This window comes from Esox lucius, chromosome 4 (assembly GCF_011004845.1).
Source record: "Esox lucius isolate fEsoLuc1 chromosome 4, fEsoLuc1.pri, whole genome shotgun sequence".
Taxonomy (NCBI): Eukaryota; Metazoa; Chordata; class Actinopteri; order Esociformes; family Esocidae; genus Esox; species Esox lucius.
Genome location: NC_047572.1, coordinates 31,990,333 through 32,013,365, shown reverse-complemented (window position 1 = coordinate 32,013,365; position 23,033 = coordinate 31,990,333). Strand labels below are relative to the sequence as shown.

At 44.8% G+C, this 23,033-nt stretch overlaps 3 protein-coding genes across 3 annotated transcripts; all 3 read left to right on the top strand.

Moving 5' to 3' along the window:
- The first annotated feature begins 40 nt into the window (after nt 1-40).
- On the top strand, nt 41-4,585 carry si:ch211-145o7.3 (forkhead box protein N2). The gene is made up of 5 exons (XM_010902686.3): nt 41-279; nt 846-1,578; nt 1,677-1,798; nt 2,670-2,725; nt 3,730-4,585. Exons 2-5 carry the CDS (start codon nt 892-894, stop codon nt 4,077-4,079), a joined length of 1,215 nt encoding a protein of 404 aa, XP_010900988.1. The 5' UTR covers nt 41-279; nt 846-891; the 3' UTR covers nt 4,080-4,585.
- Nucleotides 4,586-5,028: 443 nt separating this feature from the next.
- Nucleotides 5,029-13,306, top strand: atl3 (atlastin 3). The gene is made up of 14 exons (XM_010902673.4): nt 5,029-5,351; nt 7,644-7,853; nt 7,994-8,131; nt 8,256-8,360; nt 8,463-8,513; nt 8,818-8,874; nt 9,326-9,418; nt 9,543-9,681; nt 10,260-10,387; nt 10,762-10,818; nt 10,971-11,042; nt 11,145-11,336; nt 11,496-11,735; nt 11,863-13,306. Exons 2-14 carry the CDS (start codon nt 7,650-7,652, stop codon nt 11,917-11,919), a joined length of 1,533 nt encoding a protein of 510 aa, XP_010900975.2. The 5' UTR covers nt 5,029-5,351; nt 7,644-7,649; the 3' UTR covers nt 11,920-13,306.
- Nucleotides 13,307-14,451: 1,145 nt separating this feature from the next.
- On the top strand, nt 14,452-21,148 carry cfl1 (cofilin 1). The gene is given in 4 exon segments (NM_001311030.1): nt 14,452-14,502; nt 20,217-20,527; nt 20,645-20,721; nt 20,810-21,148. Coding segments are annotated over 4 exon segments (504 nt in total). The 5' UTR covers nt 14,452-14,499; the 3' UTR covers nt 20,923-21,148.
- The last annotated feature ends 1,885 nt before the right edge of the window (nt 21,149-23,033 follow it).

Genomic DNA, 23,033 nt, shown 5'->3' with positions numbered 1-23,033 from the left:
TTGAGGATAAAGGAAACGCTGCTTCCGTCGCTGAACCAATCGTCTTCGACTGAACTGTGACTTTAACGCGGGAACGCGCAGGCGGCGCGCAATCTACAAAGCGTCTTTTTGGTTTCCAAGGGAACGCTGGAAGGAATAGAATAGATCGCGGTCCGTAAGGGATTCTGTTTCGAATCTTTGTATGGATATCAGAAAATATTTTAAACTTTCTTTATGGTTTATTTTGCATAAAGTGAGACGTACTGTTATATCACGGCAACTACTTACGTAGCTTTATCGGTAAGCAATGGATTGTTTTTATAATCTCTTTGAAGTTTTCCCTGTCAGCACCTAAGGGAGAATTTGACAAAAGACTGCCTGACTGATTGTGCTAAATGTAACTTTATATTCTACCGCCATTTTCCGAAGTATGGGCACATTGAGGTGCATTGTTTAGCAACATGTGGTTTCATGAGCAGACTGCTCTTTTCACCCTTTTGAAGTAAAAGTATTTTTCCTATTTGCTTTTGTTTGTCTATGAATGTTTCATTATTGTTTTCCTAGCTGTCTTGTAGTATATATAGCAAGTAATATATGCACTGCTGAAGAAGGGCGGAAAAAGCAAGTGGGTGTTAGTTGCAGCACTTCAATCTTTAACTTCATAGTGTAATTTTTACCAAATGATCAGTCGACTGTGACTCACTGAATTAATGAGTGGCTCAGTGTTTTAAGACCAAAAGGTCTGGTCTGCTAAAGCTGCTGTAAATTGGGTTTGCTTATGTTTTCTCCAATTGTGGAAATGTATTCACGGAATTAGTAACCACACCTTTTGAAATAATGTTTGCGTGCTGTATGTTCCCCAACAGATCAACGATTTAATGACTTCATAAAAAGTCTGCTGTTGGGAGAGACATGGAGTGTGACCCTCACACACTGCCCACCCTACCTCAATCTGGGAGTGACATGGAGTGTGACCCTCACACACTCCCCAATTTACCTCAATCTGCCACTCCTCCCACCACCCATACCCAGTCCCCACCTTTCTCTTCACCTCCTCTGCAAGCGTCCTCCACTCTCCCTGTTTCGCTACCCCTCTCTCCACTATCGATCCCGGCGTCCCCTGATTCCCCTTCACCCACGCCCCCGGCTTCCACCCACCCCAAGACCCCCTCCCCTTTTCTACAGCCCCTGTCCCCCCCCCAGTTCCTCGATGACCAAAACATTCCCTGCCTCAGCTCTCCTTCCATGTCTGACCAGGGCGATCTGACCTGTCTGAACTGGCTGCATCAGAGAGGCAACCTGCTGCCCCTCCAGCCGCTGCCCAAAATGACTCCGCTGCCCCAGCTGGAGCCGCTGTATCCCATACCGACCAGGCACCCTCTCTCCTCCCCCTCCAAGCCCCCATACTCCTTCAGCAGCCTCATCTTCATGGCGATCGAAGACTCTCCGGACAAGAGGCTGCCAGTAAAGGGCATCTACGAGTGGATAGTGAACAGCTTCCCGTACTACAGTGCGGCGCCGGCGGGCTGGAGGAACTCCGTTCGACACAACCTGTCCCTGAGCAAGAGCTTTCGTCGGATTCACTGTGACAGGAGCCAGGTGAGAGGTGTTTTCGCCTGCCTCGGGTGGGCCCAGCTGGCGTCGTCTCCCCGGGCTTCGTCATGGTTGAAGGCGTGTGTATTTGGGTGTTCCTACAGGTGGTCGGGAAAGGCTCGTTGTGGTGTGTGTCTCCAGAGCATCGACCGGCTCTCCTGGAGGTGCTAAGGAAGACCCGCTATTATGACGGCACCAACGTGCACCTGCTGAACAACCCGGCATTGTGAGTTTGAACCGAGCAAAATGGACCCATCTCCGCAGGGTGGTCAGCAGCGTCCTTCCAAAAAGTCCTGTGGATTTATGAGTGTGTTAATGAACCACACACTGGGAACCAGACTAACTACAGTGTGTCCACTCTCCCTGTCCCCCGTGTGTCCACTCTCCCTGTGTCCACTCTCCCTGTCCCCCCTGTGTCCACTCTCCCTGTGTCCACTCTCCCTGTCCCCCCTGTGTCCACTCTCCCTGTGTCCACTCTCCCTGTCCACTCTCCCTGTGTCCACTCTCCCTGTCCCCCCTGTGTCCACTCTCCCTGTCCCGTGTGTCCACTCTCCCTGTCCCCTGTGTCCACTCTCCCTGTGTCCACTCTCCCTGTCCCCCCTGTGTCCACTCTCCCTGTCCCCTGTGTCCACTCTCCCTGTCCCCTGTGTGTCCACTCTCCCTGTCCCCTGTGTCCACTCTCCCTGTCCCCTGTGTGTCCACTCTCCCTGTCCCTCGCGTGTCCACTCTCCCTGTCCCCCGTGTGTCCACTCTCCCTGTCCCCGTGTGTCCACACTCTCCCTGTCCCCCGTGTGTCCATTCTCCCTGTCCCCCGTGTGTCCACACTCTCCCTGTCCCCCGTGTGTCCATTCTCCCTGTCCCCCGTGTGTCCACTCTCCCTGTCCCCCGTGTGTCCACACTCTCCCTGTCCCCCGTGTGTCCACTCTCCCTGTCCCCGTGTGTCCACACTCTCCCTGTCCCCCGTGTGTCCACTCTCCCTGTCCCCCGTGTGTCCACTCTCCCTGTCCCCCGTGTGTCCACTCTCCCTGTCCCCCGTGTGTCCACTCTCCCTGTCCCCTGTGTCCACTCTCCCTGTCCCCTGTGTGTCCGCGGAGCAGGTTGGAGGGAGCAGATTACGACGTGCCTGTGGTGTCCGACACTGTGGAGATCTCAGGTTAGGCCTCCTCCATAAATAAGCTTGACAGCCACACCAATGTTTGTGGTCAGTCGTCACCCTCGGACAGAATTACCAGGCCTGGCGGGTGTTTCCTGGAGATGCCGATTTGATCCACGGTGTCAAATTAATAATTTAGTCAACACGCTTGTTTCAAATGAATTCACATGCTGTCCTCCCCCCTACCAATTTCTGCACATGTTGCAGGGTTGGTGTGTTTGTGTGCGGTTGTCTAGGCAACAACCTTCTATTTCCTTGGCAACCTACAGCCAGAGCAACACGCTGGCACGGCTCTTTATGCTACCTTCTTTCAGTGCAATGCTTATGCAAACGGGTTTTTGCCAATGCTGGCGATCTCAACAATTCCACTTGTAGCAATGCTCACCAGCCACTATATTGGGCACAGTTATCTAGTATCGGGTAGGACCCCCTTTAGCGGCATCCCGCTTCGGTGTTTGACGGCTTGGGCTTTTAGAGATGACCTGCCGCCCATCATATGATGGAAAGAATGTCTGGCCTGTCGGTCAGCCTGAACCACTCTGGCCATTCTCCTCTGACCTCTCTCACTGAAAAGGTAGTTGTTGGCCGCCAAACTGCCGCTCTCTGAATCATTTCTTTTTTTGTTAATCGCAATATTCTCTGTGAAATTGAGAGACTGTAGTATGTGAAAATCCCCAGGAGGTCAGCTTTTTCTGGGATGCTGAAACCAGTGCATCTGACACCAACAGTTATACCTCGTTCTGAGTTTCTTAGGTCGCGTGTCTTCCCCATACTAACTTTCAGTGAAAAGCGAAACCTTTTGATCACGTCTACTACATCCTTTACATGTTGAGTTGCGCCTCACGATCGGCTGTTTGGGTATTTGCGTTAACGAGCAGCTGTACCTAATAAAGTGGCCAGTGATTGTCTGTACAGACTGTGTTGAACGTCATTATTATTACAGACGTGTCACATTTTTCAGTATACTGTACAGTACCAAACTAATGTTGGTCTCTGTCACACAGATTCCCTTTCCCAAACCCTCCTCCTGTCCTCCCCCTCTTCATCAGCTTTGACATCAGACACGCCACCTCTTTCCTCGAACCCGGCGTGCCCTCTGACCCCTGAGGGCGACGAGCTTGTCACCATGGAAGCGGTGGAATACGAGGAAGCGGCCGGTGAGGAGATGGAGAAAGACCCGCTGTGCGACAGCGGCTACATAGAGTTACACTACTACCAGTATCACCAGTACCAGTATTTGGTCCTGCCCGGCGACACCGAACTGGACCTGGAGACCGTGGAGATCCTGCAGCTGGATGCTGAAGCCCAAGAGGCAGCCGGGTCACTTTTGGATCTGGCTGGGGGTGGACATTAGACTAACGCACCGATCTTAACCTGCGTGATTAATGCAGTGGGGTCCAGATCGACCTGAAATGGGACACGAGGATGTTATAATGAAACCTGGGGAATATTAATCGACAATGAACCGGCTGCAGGGCAGGGTGGGGCTGGCGACACTGCTTGAAAGTTGATGTGCTGTCGGGAGGTAATACAATGGTAGCAATTGAACACTGTCGCTTGTGTACTGAAACACTGCCAGTCACAAAACACTGCCATGGGTGTAAGATATTGGTAGAAATGAGAGAGGGAAAAAGATCTGTGCTGTATCAGTATGGTGATTCTAAGAATCAAGACCTTTATGTTTTGGGAAAATATTGCAGGTGAATTATCATACAAGTCTACTGCCTGTTCTTCTGTTTTCAGATTAAAAGGACAAAGACTGTTCGGTTTCATTCTAAATCACTGATCATGATTAACCTTTTTTTTATTTTAGTTTTTTATGTTTTAGACCTGGGGTGTCCAAACAGTTCCATGGAGGGCCGTGAGTCTGCATGTTTTTGGTTTTTCCTATAAATTGGTTCCCAGTTCACACCTACACAACCAGGTGAGGGTAGAATCTAACCAATTAGTAACCTAATTAGTCGATCAAGTACAAGGTGAGAGCACGGCCCGTGGAATAGTTTGGACACCCCTTTTTTTAGACTCTTACCAGGTGCACCTTTCATTAAACCGTTATCCTTGTGGAGAATCCTTGTTTTTTTATTTTTAGAATTAAATTAGACATTCACTCATCAGTTTTTTTCCCCTTTTTTCCACCAACTTTCTTAACAATAAAGCACCAAACAATTAAAATACAGGCACTGTTTTTGTGCATGTTTTCTTTATATACTGTCAGATATCAGATGATAAGTTGTAGGAGCGATAAGGCTCTGTTTCAATGTGGGATTCAATGTGCAGTCGAACTTAGAAGTTTTTGTTCTGTACCTGTATTTAATGCAGACGCCGTCTAGTGGGGTTGCAGAGACATGATGGCAAACCGCTTTTTGTAGATTCCACATATGCAGAACAAAAACCATTTCCCATGAGCATAAGGGGTGACGGACTGAATGATGCTATAATGTAGTTGAGTTGTTTTCGGACAACGCCATTGTTTGACCATAAAACTACAAGACCTACAGGGCAATCGGACTGCGAACGCGGAAGTGAAGGAATTCGTGGTCGGAAAAAAGTTTTCATACCATCAGTGTTATTTATTGTCTGACTCATTGCTTGTTCCTGTCAATTCCTCTTATTCGGGATACCAAAGGTAAGTTGTGACATTTGCTAATAGTGTAACTACGAATTTTCGTGACAAATTGAGAAAGCAATGTTTATATTAGTTAACCTAGTTTCTACAGTGGTTAATTATTGTAGCTATTTAGCCAACAACACGCTTCGTTAAATTCAGTACATTACTTACTACTAGCTAGCTAATGTAAGCTTGCTGAATTATTGCATGATGCCTTGTTTGTAGTACATTAAGTGATTAAGCTTCTTAGTTAATGCCCTCAATGGCTCAATTTATGTTATAGATGCGAAATGTATATTTTACATTTCGGGGGACCAATATGTTCCATAAGCGGCATAAATAGTTAAAGAATTAAGAAAAACCTGTTCTCATCCAAGCATGATGTTTGGGACCACACCTTCAGAGCACCAGGATTTACACTGGAATGCAACATTGTGTTTAAGATTGGTGTAGCCAGGGTAGGTTTAGAGTAACTGTCAAACCGATTTCTCTAAAATCGTTTTCCTTGACCAAATGTGTGTTAACCCCCCATGCATTTGTATTGCTCCCCACCGGAGAATGGGGTTCAAAAGAAGAAAAAAACAACACCCAACTTTTATCTCAGGACAGCTTTATGGGAGACAATGTCATCTTCATAAGGAGATTGAGTTGGTAAATGAGCAGTGGACTGGCAGGAAATGCTTGCGTTAGTCCAACAGTGCGAGTGGGTGTGGAGAGGAGTGGGCACACAGCATGAGGGGGGGAGTTGGGGGGTTTGTCTCATATGTTTGGGTCACAAATACAAGTATAGAAGGGGTTAACAGAATGTGAACACTTTTTTTTTTTTCTTATTAATATTGAACTTATTTGCTTTTCCCCTTTTGTGTAATTGTCATCTTGGCCACGGGACATGGGAGGCTACTTGCAATGCAACAGAGAGCCTCATTGAGAGGTTTAAAAGAATCTCTGCATGGATATGGAGCACTAACCCGCAGCTGGGTTGACGCGTCACGCATTACCTTGCTCACACTCCTACACAGAGCCCAGCATTGTCTAATGACGAAAGCTTAACTGTGAAGCTACGAACCATTTTTCACTGGGCATTTGGTTGTGCTAAGAAAAAGTTTCCAGCATTGTGAATAAAGAAATTACTTGTTTATAAAACACCATCATAACAGAATGTAGAAAGTAAATAGTCTTTGGGGGGTTTGCGTACACAAAAACTTATTAGCATTATGGATGTTTGGCTACATGAAATAGGCAAGCTTTTTAGAGACTAAATATATAGGTAAACACAGTAATATAATTGGTAAAATATTGAAGTTTTATGTATAATATAATATTTTACTTTAGAGTATTATTGACCAATATATATGTTAGCCCTACACCCTTTGTTATAAATTGGATACAATTTGCAATATATTTTTAAATATTACATAATTTGAAATCCAAAAATCGTTGTACATTTGTTGGTGTTTGTGATGTTTTTAAATGGTCAACAGATGGCATAGTACCTTAGGATTGCCAATAACAGTAGCCTATTTGTTATGTCACATTGTTCACACTTTGCCAGTTCTACCCAAATATCGTAACAGAATCTGCAAGAGACGTTGCATGTGCATATACTGTCCTTCCTGTTTTCTGAACAACGAATGGAGCAAGTATATTTTCTGGAACTCTATTTACACATGGCTTTCCAAGAGAAATAGAACACAATGTTTCTGAAAGTCATTAACAGAGTCTATGATCTGCTACATTTATTTTCCCTGACATCCTCTGACGTTAGAGATATTACGGAAACCACTACACGGAAACAGGATACCAAAATGTGTAGATTATCTAATACCTTGAGGAACACTGACTATCCAGAAAAGTTATCTGAATATATGCATGGCATAGAAAACCTATTCCTGAATACAGGTGTGGTTACGTGCTGTGGACTTGTACCACCATGATATGTATGTATGCAAGTATACTTCTGATTGGCCAGCTCCTCTTTCCCTTGACAGGTCAGGTCATCCTCCTCTAGAAGGATGATATATATTAATATTATATTGTTTAAATATTTTTTGAAGTGACTCTACTTTTATATAGGAGTCATCATTATTTGGGCTTGAGTTAACAGAGTATTAAGTTTCTTTTGGTACTGTACACTTTCACTAGGTTAAGGCTAAGATAGTAAGGTTTTAATTGGACATAATAATGTTTCAGGGCATTTTGGATGCTCTCACGGGTAAGCTTAACGGATGTCAAGTCTCCGGAGTTTTAGTCCTACAGCTTGGCAGAGAGTCTGATGTGAGGCACCGCCGCCTGTCTCATGCCCCCCCACAGGGAACTATGGGTAGCGAGCCGGGCCCAGTCCAGATTGTGACCGTATGCAAGGAAGACCACTCCTTTGCCCTTGACACGGAGGCTCTGGAAGGAGTTCTACTGGCACCCGAGATCCGGGACAAACATGTGGTGGTTCTTTCGGTGGCCGGGGCCTTCCGGAAGGGCAAGAGCTTCATCCTGGACTTCATGCTACGCTACATGTACAGGAAGGTCTGTGTCTCTGAAATGAGGCGCCCGCTCTTAGTGTTAAAGTTCTGAATTGTGTCAGTATTACGTCACACGGTGATTGGCAGAGCCGCTGCCCTGTCAGATTGGGCCGGTGACGTGCCTCTGTGTCCGTCTTTTTCTAGGACCTCGATGAGGATTGGCTGGGTCAGGATAACGAGCCCCTGACCGGGTTCAAATGGAGAGGGGGGTCCGAGCCAGAGACCACCGGCATCCAGGTGTGGAGCCAGGTCTTCCTGGTGAAGAAGAAAAATGGGACCGAGGTACTGAGTCCAGTGTTTAAAACTGCGGAATGATTTTGTCTGTTTGTGCACTAAAACTAAATTGCCCAGAATGATATTATGTTGGTACTCTGACCTTGGATGGATGGATTTCTCCCCTCTGCAGGTGGCCGTGTTGCTGATGGACACCCAGGGTGCATTTGACAACCAGTCCACCGTTAAGGATTGTGCCACAATATTTGCTCTCAGTACCATGACCAGCTCCATACAGGTGAGCTACTGTGCACTGGTGTCACCTGTTCCAAAGGGCCCAACTGGGGTTACCCTGATGTTAACGCTAATGGTGACGTGCTTGTTCCCGTGTCTCCTGCAGATCTACAACCTCTCACAGAACATACAGGAAGATGATCTGCAACAGCTGCAGGTCAGTTCCTCAGCTGTCGCACTTCAGGCCGGCTAAAGCTACAGATTCCAGAATCTTGGGAGGGATGTAATTTACAAAATGTTTGGATAATGAAGGGGGTTGTGATGTATCTGTGTCAGGTAATTTGTGTTCCTGTCACTGAAAGCATCACCACACACCGACTCAGTCCCTGAGTACATACCTTGGCTTCATTTTTAAAATCCAAACTGGTAGATGTCAACCCCCCCCCCCCCCCAACCCCTGGAAGAACATTATTCTAATAAACTACATTCAATAATAAATTGTGTGTTTCATCTTCCCCCAGCTGTTTACAGAATATGGTCGCCTTGCCATGGATGAAATCTTTCAGAAGCCCTTCCAGGTATGTGGCCCATCAATCTATTGATATTAAGCAAACATCCACTTTTATTTAGAATCCAGGCCAGTTATCTTTACATGCCGTCTGACCTTAGATAAAGTCACTTCTTATGGTGTAACGTTTGCTAACAGGGCTAGGAATCGCCTGGATCCTCACGATATGATGTTTACCGAATTCTTACGTTTATTTTCGGGATTGTGTATGTGTAGTAATTCAATGCTGATGTTTCAGACAGTGCTAACCATTTGTCTGCTACCAAGAGACAAGAAGCTGTGGATCAGTCATGGAATAAATGGGCTGAAAACAAACTGAACTTTGTTTTCATGGGGGGGAAAAAAAATCAACTTTAGCAATATTGTAACGCTTTTAATGTAAAGAGCTGTACTACAATGTTATGTGCCTTGTTTTTACCATTCTGTGGCATCTTTGCCCCCCCCCCCCCTCCCCCCAACAGTCTCTGATGTTCCTAATCAGGGATTGGAGCTTCCCCTATGAATACAAATATGGCCTTGAGGGAGGCAGCATGTTCCTGGACAAACGTCTTCAGGTACCGTCTCCTTTTCCCGGGTGCAGCTTGGGCCGGTGTTGTTTCCACTGTGTCGCTGTGTGAGAGGAGGCTGGGAAACGTGTTCAGTTGTGTGTTTGTAACCTGTGTGTGTTGCGACGGGCAGGTGAAGGAGAGTCAACACAAGGAGCTCCAGTCAGTGAGGGAACATATCCATTCCTGCTTCACCTACATCAACTGTTTCCTGCTTCCGCACCCTGGGCTGAAGGTGGCCACCAGCCCTGCTTTCAAGGGCCAGCTTAGTGGTAAGGCCGTGTCCTTTTGACCACCCAGTGAATTACATGAATTAACAGGCCTGAGAAGTCGTCGGTTCTGCTGTGATACTCACCATTGAGATCACAGAATACGCCATACAGGTGAATCCCGTCGATCCAAAGAGAAGATGTAGTCTTGTCTGATTCCCACAGCTTCATCTGTTTTCCCACTGCGTGCGTGAGACCATGTTGTTGGTGGATACGCTGAGCCATGGGGCGGAGTATGAAGACAGTCAGTGATGTTGTTGAACTCTGCTGCCAGCCGAACAATAAACAATAAAGTCGAATGAGTCACACAGTCGCTCCCAAGTCTTTTTAACTTTATAAATCTGTGTGAATCATCACGGTCTACTAACTACATTCATTGTTGCAACCTCAGTCCAAAAATCAGTTATAAACATCATCAGTCTTTAATGCTTCATGACTCAAGCTGTTTTCCTCTGGAAATAGACAGACACTTGCTGTCTGTCAGAGCACTGAGCTGGAGTACCGCGAATGAATCCTGCCGGTGATGATGTTAAACGAGTCACACTTTCTGGAGTTAATTTCAGCTGTTTTCACACTGTCAGATGTGGCTCCGGAGTTCAAAGATCAACTGCGGAACCTTATCCCCAAACTGCTGAGCCCGGAAAAGCTAGCCGAGAAGGAGATCAATGGCAATAAAGTCACCTGCCGGGGCCTGGTGGAGTTCTTTAAGGTGTGTGTGTGTGTGTGTGTGTGTGTGTGTGTGTGTTTGGCCCTCTGAGGTGCCTGGTGGAGTTCTTTAAGGTTTGTGTGTGTGTGTGTTTGGCCCTCTGAGGTGCCTGGTGGAGTTCTTTAAGGTTTGTGTGTGTTTGGCCCTCTGAGGTGCCTGGTGGAGTTCTTTAAGGTTTGTGGGTGTGTGGGTGGGTGGGTGTGTGGGTGGGTGTGTGGGTGGGTGTGTGGGTGGGTGTGTGGGTGGGTGTGTGGGTGTGTGGGTGGGTGTGTGGGTGGGTGTGTGGGTGGGTGTGTGGGTGGGTGTGTGTGTTTGGCCCTCTGGTGGTCAGGCTGGCATTAGTGTGCCACGTTTGATGGTGTGACATTTGTTTGCAGGCCTACATCAAGATCTACCAAGGTGAAGACCTGCCACACCCGAAGTCCATGCTGATGGTACCGCTTTCTTTTACCGCTTGGGTTGTCTATTGTTGCATTGTAATCATCCGCTGTGTGGCTCTGCAGCGGAGGAGTATGATGTTGAACATTTGCAAATGTTATTGATTTGCTTCACCTCCGCTCAATGCACGCCGCGCGTCTGTCTTTAGGCTACAGCCGAGGCCAACAACCTGGCTGCCGTTGCTGCCGCCAAAGACCAGTATTACCGGAACATGGAGAAGGTGGGCTTGTTGAGCACACACGTACCTGAAAGGAGAATTCCTCCCAACTATCTTGACTTGACTTTGTTATTTTTTTTTTTTCTTTCCACAATTGCTTTGAAGGTCTGTGGGGGGGACCTGCCCTACGTGAACCCTGCCTCTCTGGAAGAGAAGCATGAGTTCTACCTCCAAGAGTCCCTCCACCTCTTCTCCTCCACCAAGAAGATGGGTGGGAAGGAGTTCTGCAACCGTTACCGGGACCAGCTGGAGGCCGAGCTGGGGGAAATGTGGGAGTCGTTTAGCAAGCACAATCAGGTAGGATTCGTGACCCAGTGGGCCCACCTGGCATTGGAGCCACTGTTTTTTTTTTTTTTTTTTTTTCTGTTAAAAATATCTAATCCACTGTTGTTAAGGTAGAATGAGTTGAAATTAACACTTTGATTTATTATGATTCTTTTATTTCCCTTTTAAAAGTCAAAGAATATCTTCAGCGCGTTCCAGACGCCCGCGGTCCTGTTTGTCCTTGTGTGCTTCCTGTATGTACTGTCCGGGCTGTTGGTCTTTATCGGCCTGGCTACCATTGCTTTTGCGTGTGACTGTCTCCTCGGCCTGGCCATGCTTGCCATGCTCACCTGGGCCTTCATCCGCTATTCTGGAAAATACAGAGGGCTGGGCGGAGCCATTGACGAGACTGCAGGAATTATACTGGAGAAGGTAAGGACACAAGCAGTAGATATCGTTTTTTAAACCTTTGGCAAGAGTGTAAATCGTCCTCTTTTAGATGTGATAGGCTTCGTTAGAGGATCCTGAGCCATTTCATCATGTCCTTCTCCTCTTTCAGGCCACTTTGGTGTTGAACAAGTCAAGGCCAGAGGTGGCCGAGAGGAAGTCCCGCTAGACGCCCTGTCGCCCCTCTGTACTTCAATGCAATATGTACACACACAACAAGCATACATCCTAGAGCTCAATGCCCCGTCGAGCCTCCCAGTGAAACCATCGTTAAAATGGCAGAAGGTGGCCGAAGTGATGCAGGCAAACCAGCGTCTTTTCAATGGCACACACAAATGGGTTGACACTAATTCACTCTGTCCACATGAAGATGACCATGTAGTCTTATAGATTGGGGGCAAGGTGCATTAACTCAGACATGGGGGGGGGGGGGTTCCCTGGAGCTGTCTTTAACAGACTCACTGACACTGCCATACGCACACACTCCTCTCCTCGTTCTCCTAGACAACCAAGTGATGTTTACATAGAAACCCAAAACCCAGATCATATTGTACTATTGGGGTCATGCCATGTATTTGAATGCATTGTAGTCTATCTTTTGGGTCCAGTGACGGGTGCTGGGAGGCTAGCCACGGGGCTTTAAAGTCTTATGAGACTTGAGAGGTTTATCCTCTTGATGCAATATAACTATGCTATGCTGTAATGGGTGGAGGGGGGTACTATTTATACAGTTAGCCAGATTTTCTTGGACTCTTTATACCACTCTGTGGCCTTATGCACATTCCATCCTCTTCCCAGTTTAGCTGCATGCTCCATCTTTGCCTCCGCTTGTCTGTGGAAGCTGTGCCTTATTGTGCTGTTCTTGCTTTATTCTCTTTATTCCTGGCTTGCTGACTCCAGAATACAAGCCCACAGTGCTGATACATTCCAAGGTTATCCCTTTGTTTTAGACTGCCTCGGGAAACATGCACATTCACCAAGCGTTCTTTGATTACGGAAGTTTAATGTTTGTTAAATAGCACTCAAGGAAGAAATGCTCCAAAGATGTTACCTGTGTGATTTTACAATAAATAGGCTTACTTAATATACAGTTGTGATAATGTTGAATTTATGTAAAGATATTTCATATCTATAGTATGATAATTGTAAACAAGTAATGGTCAGTGTGAGGGTTGGTGACCAGTCAGCCAAAGAATAATCCCTAAGAAAAAGATACAATGAAAAGCAAAAGATCTTCTGCTCAGCTAGAATCCAGATACCTATATATAGTTATTGAAACTCTTATTTCTGACAGACTTTTGCACATTCCATATCTGTTACTTTCCATTGTTAAGGAAGCAACAAGTTGTGTTTTTACTCTGACGTTCTCCCTATATACTGTAAGATTTTAACTATTTGAACAAATAAAAATATATATTTCTGTAGATGCATGAAATGTGCTCAATGCTTTTTTTTAATCATCTTTTATAAAGTATTTTCATGGCCTTGATCTCTGAATTGTTTATTTTTATTTTTTATGTGTATTGCTTAAGCCAAATAAAATGCCAATGACCTGTTTGAGTTCTTGAGTAGTTAATCCAAGATTTTACTTTGTCTTGCCGTCATCGTTTTTCATTAATTGATTCAGATCTCACCGACAGGACGTCAATATTAAAATGAGAAAATTATGCAATGAATAATATAAAGATACCTATCATATTGCTAGGACATAATATTACTGTAACGTTCACATAACTGGAATTGAAAAATGCTTGGTTTCTATTCCATTGGGAATGATGATACATCAATCACCTTTACTGTTAGCGTCAAGGGTTTTTGAAAATATGTGGTGCGCGCCGTGGGCGTTTCAACTGACCGCTTTTAATGTTGTATAGGACAGTTATAAATAAAGGTTTTTCATCCCTTTATACTCCAGAGCAGAGTGCTTATTTCGTTCTCCTTGTCCCTCCCATTTTCCCACTACTTGGTGTCACTCTCCTTTTCTATGCTGATACCATCAGTGCGTAGTGAAATTTGCTGTAACAAAAATCGCGTCCTTACTTCCTTATATGGTGATCGGTGTCGCGGACCGCCTTGCTGAACAGAGGCGCGTGCACTGACGCCGCCACCATTCGCTTCCATATTTGGAAGTGAGTTCAATAAACCTTGTTGAGGGGGTGTGGTAAAGCGATGGAGTGCAAATTACAACGAATACTGAGATTGACAATCACAAACCATGAAACGTATATTTTATACATCATTAATGTCTGCAGTCCTATATTTTACGTACATTCATTATTTTGCTGGTGGCATGTTTTCCCCAACGCTTTTCCAGTGGTTACTGCCCCTTAACTCAGCTGCATAACAACCTCACTAGCATACCATCACATCAGTTATATTATCTTGTTTGTTAGAAATAACAGTCGCTTATTAGCCTATATATTGTTGTAGATTTAGTTATTGTTCAACCTTCTATTGTTTATTATGACAAACGAAATGTCTATATATGTTGTAGATGTAGTTATTGTTCAACCTTCTATTGTTTATTATGACAAACGAAATGTTATACAGAAGGGTTAAGAACTTCTATTCCCACAATGCTTTACGGTAAATCTCATGACCACTTTCTCGCGCTCCCCACCCCATCGTCAAGCACGCGCTGTAAAGCGCGTCCACGTGGTGTATCAAGTGTGTGCGAGACGTTACCGACACTGACTGCATCACAGCTCATTCAATTTCTAACCAGACGCCGACCAATTCAAAGACAGCCATGGTACGTTTACATTTAACAACTAGCTATATGGCATATCATTGAAAATATGTTATTACTGCAGTGTGTTGTCATTATTTGTTGATTTGATGTTTTATTAGCGTATTAACAGCGAGTATTTTTTTTTTATTTATTCAATCGACAGCATCAGATTGTCTCAGTCGGGTCAGCTGTGACTGCTGTGCGGTGTTCAGGAACGTTTGGTACAGTAGTGAATATAGCCTTGGAGGGTAGCAAATCGTTTAAACTAGTTGAGTAATATAACTAAGTCACCGTCCCTTTCCTGAAAGCCATTTTCACCCAGGAATTTGCTCGTCTCCTCTTTAATTTTAATCGCATAACGTGGTACGTGTTTGGATGGAAGGAAAACGACCCAAAAACAACTGGCGCCATTTCCTTCCTCACCCATTTTCCCCGTCACTAAGGCCTAATGACCAGTCCACACTGTAAGCACTTTGACTTGCAAGTAACTACCACTCATCTCCGAATTTTCATGGTATGAAGTAAAGTTACCCAACAACTGCCCAGTATTACTCGACGTGAATATGCCAGCCTAACTAAGCTGTCTCTGGCTTTTGTATTCGCCGGTGCTAACAGCTAGGTTAGCATGGCTAAAGGTGCCTTTTCTATGCATTCACACACCGTAACAAGCTAGCATGCTAACTAGCTTATTCGATTTTCACCTCCTTTGTCTTTCCACCAGTCATTCCGACCTAGCCCCTTTAGTTTTTGGTTTACGTGCGCAGGTGCTGTGTCAATTGTCTAACGGCGTCAGTTTTAATTATAGGACTTGTGTTTGCAGCGTGAGGAAATAATTGAGTTTGGCTGCTGGTATTTTGTCGACATCGTTTTCCCTTATATAGCTAGCTTGTGCACATGTGCGACCACTGCATTCATGGCCCCACCCTGGTTTTTGGTGCAAAGAGCTTTTTTGAACGTTTTCCCCTGCTAGAAACAGTAGCCTACATATTTCTGTGTTAATATCTGTTGTATCCTTACAGTGTGATGCGTATTATAAAAATCCGGTTATGGGAAGAACTATTCAGGGGTGTCACCGTTTTTCCGAGAGCTATCACTGGCTAAATGTTTTACAAGCGGGCCTTTTGTCATAATTTAAACAAGTGTTCCGCACGATGTTTTTCCTGGTTTCCACGCGTCATATTTTAAGTGTTGCGACCGATCGTCTGAACTGGGTTGAAAACGACAAATCCTAGCTTGCACGTCTAGTTCTCAATCAACCTATATATTCCTAACCCTTAATAAACGGGCCGATTTATGGATATAGTGCATGGACGGAAGCTTGTTTCTGTTCTGTCATGGTGCATCAATGTCTGCTATTTGCGAGCGGCTTTATTCTCCAATTCTTCATAACATTTATAACCATTGATTTTTATCGTGTCTGTGTATAATGAGTGACTGTTCAGTGTGGTGGAAACGGTTGTTCTCTTCCTGCAGAGTGGTGCGCCGGCTGGATGCGAGGGCTTGGCTGAAGGAAGTGCCTGCTCAGTCGTGAAAAGGCCCAGTTATGTATCCGGTCGGTAGTGGCCCGTTGAACCAATTGGACAGATGCAGGGGGGAAAACGAAATTATTCGATGTAGTAATTTTTTATTAGTTGGCAAATTATTTGGCAATTTGGTAATGTGTCATGGATTGTCATTATCTATGATTTAAAATTAAATGTTTTTGCTGTTAATTTATTTAGGGACATGCTCTGACTTTAGGAGGGGGTGGCTTCTAGATTCTGGTCGTTTTCAGAAAGCTTTCACCAAACAATGACTTACTGAACTCCCATCACAAAGTCAACTGTCTTAATGAAGTACAGAGATTATTGACACTGGCTGCCCATGTCTGTAGTGTCACACCTCCTGGAAACACTTATGAGACCTTTGACCATAAATCACTGGTGGATAGTCTTAGGTGGTGTTTGAGCTTGTGTGTATATAGTGCCTGTTATATTAGTATAGGTTCACACTACACGTTTTCCAAAACGTTCTGTATGTTGAAGTAACGCTAAAGAAAAGTTCTATAAATTGCCCTTCTTGACAGTTTTGTCTTAGTTTGGTCCAAGGTGACGTTTTCCAGGAGGCAGAAGCCCATCCCAACGGATTTTTGGCAACCAAAGGGCCATGTGCTGCTCAGCAAATTCTGCAGTGGTCTTGCAAAGCGTGAAATACTCTAGGGTGTGCAATGTGTTGGTTTGAAATGTTGGCCATAACTTGGCCCTAGTTAGATATACCACACAAGACTGAAGAGGAGTCTGGAGAAACCTTTGACTGTCTTATCGTGTTCCGTGGCTTGAACCTTGACTCGTGGCAACATTCCGTGGTATTTTATTGCAGGAAGAACGGGATCACTGTTGTTCAGGGAGGAATGTTTTCTGCTTGAAGGGACTGAAAGGGTATAATCTGGACTGACTGGGTATTGGTCTTTCAGACAGGCTTTCCCCCATTGGGCTCTATAGTCTGGTGTGGTGTAAAGAAACATGCCTTGTCTGAGGAGCTCTCAGAATGGTAACAGGAGTGTTCATTGTTTTGGGAGATGGGCTGCATGGCAGTTGGCTGCTGTTTCCAAACACTCTGGCCTCTTCACCCTCGGTAGGAGGGCTTTGTCCTTTCTGGAGTAAATAATACCCTGGCTGGGAATTATGGACGTCTTCCCCGGCAGCACATTTGAGGCCAATTTTGGACAGATTAAATGTAGTCCTGGGAGATTCTCCAGTGAGCTGCTTTAAAGAAGAAGAAAAAAGTTTGGTAAATCTGGGCCTAGGCTTAGTCTGGGAGGGTGGCCCATAATGCTTTATGAAATGAATGTTGCTAATCCAGAAGTTTTGTTACTAGACTCCCTGGGCCCATTGTTAGATTCTGGGCGTAGTACAGTGTCACTGGCGCCCTTCGCACACTGTGAAAAGGCAGCAGCAGAATTCAGGGAAGCGACTTTGGCCGTGTGGATGAGCTGGCTCAGCTTTGTCCTGGTAAGGCAGAAGAGCATGGAGAAAAGTTCTGCCAAAACCTGACGGACAAGGTGTTCGGGGGTAAAGGACTACGTGCCCGACAATGTTGTTTTTGCTAGCATGATTTTGGCTTATGATATAATGTGCTTCATCAGTGGCTGTTCGTCTGTGAGATCTCCAGTTTGCATAGCTCATCCCCTCTGTAGAAACGGGGAGGCAATTTCGGTTCTGCATCTGCGCAGCACTGCATTCTGGCAGTTTGCCTTGTTGCTGCGGACAGACGATCAATGTTGTGATGTTGAATTTCGATTAAGTCGATAATGAATTGTTATCGTCACTGATATCACATTGACTCTAAAGACTCCGGCCTGTGTTTCATGCACGGAGTGATGGGATCCCTGTCGCATGTGATCAGGAAATGGATATCGGAAGACCTGGGATGGGGAGTGTGGCTGTTGTGACTCGGATGTGGCCTGTTTTTGGCTTCGCACAGAGGATCCGTTGTCTCACTGTGCCGCGAATTGACTTAAGCTTCTGTTACCACTTTTGCCTCTCTGGGTATTTCGTAGCGTGTACTTTAGTGGCGTTTAAACCGTCACAGGGCGGAGAGAGCCTGGTACTTCTGTCTTTGGATTTTATCTGGTCGTCTTGAGATGCAGAGACCCACCGGTTGCAACCTCTTATCGAAAGTGGCAATCTGCCGAAACACCGTTTGGCATGTTAATAAATTACTGTCGAATGTGCCTACTCCCAGGTGGCATTTAGTCCCGCACCGCGTTCTGCCCAAATATGGGGAAACGGCTGCTTTTCTGAGCCCTGCTTCTGTGTGTTTCCACTGTTGGTGAGGGTGGGGTGGTTCCGGCTGTCTGGGCCAGTTACATGGTTCTAGAAACCACTTGCTCCACCCTGATGAGGGTGCTCAGGGCTGTTGGTGGCGGTGCCGTGGCCCGGTTAGAGTACCTGAAGTGGGCCGGACCTGGTCGGTCTGCTTCGTCTCAAACGCCAAAGGGATTCCGTAAGCCGGCTCTGCAAACCCCATGTCAAAATTAATTGGGCGCTAAGGAGGTTGTGGAGTTTTGCTGATGTGCTGCTAATTAAACATTTACAAGCTGCTGAAAATGTCTGGTCTGGAAAATGCCCTAAATTAGATTTTTCTCGCTTCCTCGCTCCATTCTTTCTCCTCCAATAGTTTTTAAGGGAGGAGGCCAAGACTATTAAATTGCGACTCTTTCCAATGCGGACGTTCAGTGGTGCTTGTACATCCTTAATTACGCATTTTGAGTGCATCCTGTACTCCGTTGGTGATGTTTTGACATGACGCTCGTTAAAGCCATCTAGTGGTGTTCTGAAGAGGTCCTCCCCAGGCGGTAGAACACATGTGTAGTAACAGCCTTGTGTTCCAGTGCTCAGGTACTGAAACTCAGCCCCTGTCGATTCCCTTAATCAGCTGTCATTTCTGGCTGCATTACTGCCGTCTGGAGCGGGCCCGTTTGCATTGTTCCATGTTAGTGTTTTCTGCCTCGTCACTCCCTGCTGGCTGTTTAGTGACTTGATTGGTCGTCTTGCTGCATGAACAAACCTCCCTGGGAAAAATGGGGGGGGGGGGGGGGGGGGGTCATTTCTGGACCGCTTTGTTGTTGCATTCAAGAGGGTCCGTCTGTGGACCCTGAAGATGCTACAAACTTCAAGTGCAAATGTAATTTTGCATAATTTGTCGGTTTTAATAGTAAGTCTATCATAATAATCCCTATTAACAAACTCATGATTTCATGGGAAGTAAATAACTTAAATTCTCTTGCTGTAATTGCACGTTATACAATGTCTGAATATAAATGTAGTAACTTGGGTTATTTAGACTTTATTAACAAATTCAACAGAATAAATGCCAATCGATGGGACTCATCAGACTCCTGCTTGGACAAAAGCTCAGTCGGTCAGAAATAATCTGCCATATTCCCTCATGCCAATTACTGGCTGATATGTTGCACCCCTAATTCTGTTTCATGAGCTGCAAAGGAACCCGTATGTTCTGTTCAGACAACCTATTCTTCATGAAATCCATATTGTGGGTCTTAAGAAATTAATTTGAATAGATTATCTTACTGTAGTGTAATCTAAAAGGGTTACATCTTGCCAGTATATTTTTGTTCTGTCTACGTACGGCCTTAAGTAGACCCTTGTTCAGCTGTTTTGTTCCTGAGATGGTCGACGGGTGCTGGTGTTTGCCAGTGACCTCACAAAGCAATTTTCCTGATGTTTACTTGCCTATGTATTGGAATTTGATATTAGGCCCATGTTTTATTGGAATTTCAAGTTCTGTCTGCTCAAGGGGAACGAGCGCAACAACAAGACCAGTTTCGCTTACTCTTCTAAAACCCATTGGTGTAAAAAAGAGTAAAGTAAGAGTACTGTGCTGTCCCCCCCCTTTTGGGAAGTTCCTAAGGAAGAGCTAAATGACCTGGTGAACGGAGTTCATGACTGACCAGGGACCATGACTGATCATTTACACTTTTTATTTAATTGATCACTGGTTGGTTTTGAACTCACTACCTGGTTACTTAGGTCTTAAGTAGATAAATCCCTAAAGCAGTGAACATAGCCAAACACAGTTGAGTACTTGTACTTTGTAATTTATTACACCTCTTTTTAAAAACATTTCTGTGAGTAGTAATTGGCTGGTGCCAGAGCATTGAGATATGTCAGGAACAGTATAATGTCCGTTATCACACTAATGACACCTGTCACCTCTCTGTTGGTCACTGCCAGGCTTCCGGGGTGACAGTGACGGATGACGTTATCACCGTCTTCAACGAGATGAAGGTGCGCAAGTTGCAGGCCAACGAGGACGAGAAGAAGAAGAGGAAGAAGGCGGTGCTCTTCTGCCTGAGCGAGGACAAGAAGCACATTATCCTGGAGGAGGGACAGGAAATCTTAACGGGGGACGTTGGCGTCACAGTCCAGGACCCCTACCTTCACTTCGTCAAGATGCTGCCTGCAGACGACTGCCGCTACGCCCTCTACGACGCCACCTACGAGACCAAGGAGACCAAGAAAGAGGACCTGGTCTTCATCTTCTGGTGAGCCTGGTGTGGGGTGGGGCTTACCTGGAATGTGGGTGGGGGGGGCGGTTGGATTAGGATTATCATGTCCTCTAAACTCTGGGCAGCAGTTAAACCATGTGTCCTCCCTCGAAGGGCCCCTGATGGCGCTCCTCTGAAGAGCAAGATGATCTACGCCAGTTCAAAGGATGCCATCAAGAAGAAGTTCACAGGTGAGTGTAGTGAATGGAAGACCCTGGTCACAATGTCACCTGTTCACTCAAACCTCTGTGGGGCTGAAATTCCTTTCTCTTATTTCAGGAATCAAGCACGAGTGGCAAGTGAACGGTTTGGACGACATCAAGGACCGACGCACCCTCGCCGACAAGCTTGGCGGCTCATCGGTAATCACCCTGGAAGGAAGCCCTCTATAGATCTAGCCCTGGGGCTTCATCTGAAGCCAGGCGAATCTGAGGGGTTTGGCTGTTCATTCTGATATGGTTGGGAATGGGGCAGAGCAGGACCAGGATTATTTGTGGGACTGTTGGGGGAGGGATATTGTGGGGTGGGTTGTGGATGAAAGTGACAGTTTTCAAATTCCACGACTGCAGGCTGTCATTCCAGTTCACATGACATAAAGAACATGAACAAAAGATATAGAAAAATAAATAATTAAAAAAAGCAGTTTAAAAAGACAAAATTGATGGAGGATGATGATCATAAATACTAAATACTCAATGTGAATGTTTGAAGGCACGGTTTTGTTCTTTCTGGGTTCTGTGAGAACGTTGATTGCAGAGAAAGGAACAGGCTGACAACTGTTACAATTCCAACCCCTGCAAGATACGGTCCTTCATTATACAACAACCTTTTTGCCAAACTTCTAGTTAAGTTTTCTAAGTGTGTGTAGTTAAGGTTAATTGTAGTACAAAACAACTTACTCTTGATCGATTGCACAAGACTCATCAACCTTTTCCAGGGAACATGGTGGCATTTCATTTTTTGTTCAGGTTTTTTTTTTTTTTTTTTTTTTTTTTTTAACATGCAAATTCCAAAACCTTTAAGTAATTCCAGTTATTTTTATTTCCTGTTCTGAGAAGAATTAAACATGGCATTGATGTAATAATTGAACGCATTCCTTATACTTGTTAAACAGCAGGTTCTGGTGGGTTAGAAGTCAGAATTGGGTAGATGGGGAGCGATGTATTTGAACAGCCTGTGTTCAGCACTTAGACTGGAATTGAATGATGGATGTTTTGTATCGTCTCCTTATCTCTAATAAAAAAAGGCACTAAACAACCAACTTTTCTACTGCTCCTTTTTTTTTTTTGTCCTCCAGCGGCCCGTGTGATTGGTGAATGGCAAGCCAATGACGTGTAGCCTGTCCAAATCGTGGATGTTTGGTTGGTTTCTATGCAAAGTAATGTTCGGTGGGTGTAAGGCACCTGCACCAGCTGTCAGCGTGACAGATTTGTATCTAAAAACCCTTACAGACCTGAATTATGTACCTCTTCTGAATTATTTTTACCCTTTTTCATAAGGCATCCATAAATTAGACCAAATATGAGTTTCAATTCTTTAATTGTATTAATCCATTTCAGTGGCTGTCAGGTTGAAACAGTTGTATTCCACAAACGGCATACCAACATCAAATAAAAGCAAAAATATACAAAGTTGGCAAACCTATCAATATATTTGAATAAAACTATTGAATGTTAATTATTACTGTGTTTGGCGCAAAGTGGATTATTTTCAAATTATAACATGCAGCCATACTGCATCTTCATTGGTTTACAAGCATCCAATCTTAGCAGATGAAATACATGTATCATTGGGTTTGGATCTGGAGATTGACTTGGGCCATGCAAGAACTTTCCAATTTTTGGTCAGTAAAAAAACCTTCCTGTGGAAATCTGTTTGAGGTCATTGTCTTGCTGCATGATGAGGTATCTGGTTGTCTCAGAGCAGAGGTTTCTGTATGCCGGTACATGTTGATCGTTGCAACTTTTTTCTAAAACTCTTAAGAGCTCTTGGTGACTATAACCTGGACATATATATTTTTAAGCTATCTAGTGGCCCTTTAATGTAGCCTTGGTAATTCTGCTCGTGAAGTCTTCTGTGGATGTAAAGCCTCAATTCAATACTAAATATAGACGATGTGATCAAACGCTCCTGTCCAGCAAGTTTTCCCAGCACTGTAGATTCCCCAAAACAGACCAACTGTGTAGAAAAAAAAAGTCTAGGTCGAGAAACCAATATGTACAGAGTCTATATTTTAATTTCATAGTAATAATGTTTGAGTAGAGACAAAAGATAGAAATATTTTATATATAAATACCCTGGCAGGGTTAGATAGTAACATACATGTGTACCATTAACACTAACCACCAGAGGGCGGTCCATCTCCACATCTGTTCAAGTGGCTTCCATTTTACAGTAGCAACCCATGCTTTGCATACCTGTGAGTATCAATAGGATAAGCACTGTGAGCCATTTGATAGAAATCTCTTTATTAAAATATAAGGATTTTCAGAAAATTTAATTA

What these genes read in the sequence shown, in the direction of transcription:
- si:ch211-145o7.3 (XM_010902686.3), top strand. Translation starts at nt 892, where the DNA reads ATGGAGTGTGACCCTCACACACTGCCCACCCTACCTCAATCTGGGAGT. An exon ending in CTGCTGAACAACCCGGCATT is followed by an intron (nt 1,799 to 2,669) that starts GTGAGTTTGAAC and finishes TCCGCGGAGCAG; the next exon opens with GTTGGAGGGAGCAGATTACG. An exon ending in CGACACTGTGGAGATCTCAG is followed by an intron (nt 2,726 to 3,729) that starts GTTAGGCCTCCT and finishes TCTGTCACACAG; the next exon opens with ATTCCCTTTCCCAAACCCTC.
- atl3 (XM_010902673.4), top strand. Translation starts at nt 7,650, where the DNA reads ATGGGTAGCGAGCCGGGCCCAGTCCAGATTGTGACCGTATGCAAGGAA. An exon ending in TTTCAAGGGCCAGCTTAGTG is followed by an intron (nt 9,682 to 10,259) that starts GTAAGGCCGTGT and finishes TCACACTGTCAG; the next exon opens with ATGTGGCTCCGGAGTTCAAA. An exon ending in CGTTTAGCAAGCACAATCAG is followed by an intron (nt 11,337 to 11,495) that starts GTAGGATTCGTG and finishes CCCTTTTAAAAG; the next exon opens with TCAAAGAATATCTTCAGCGC.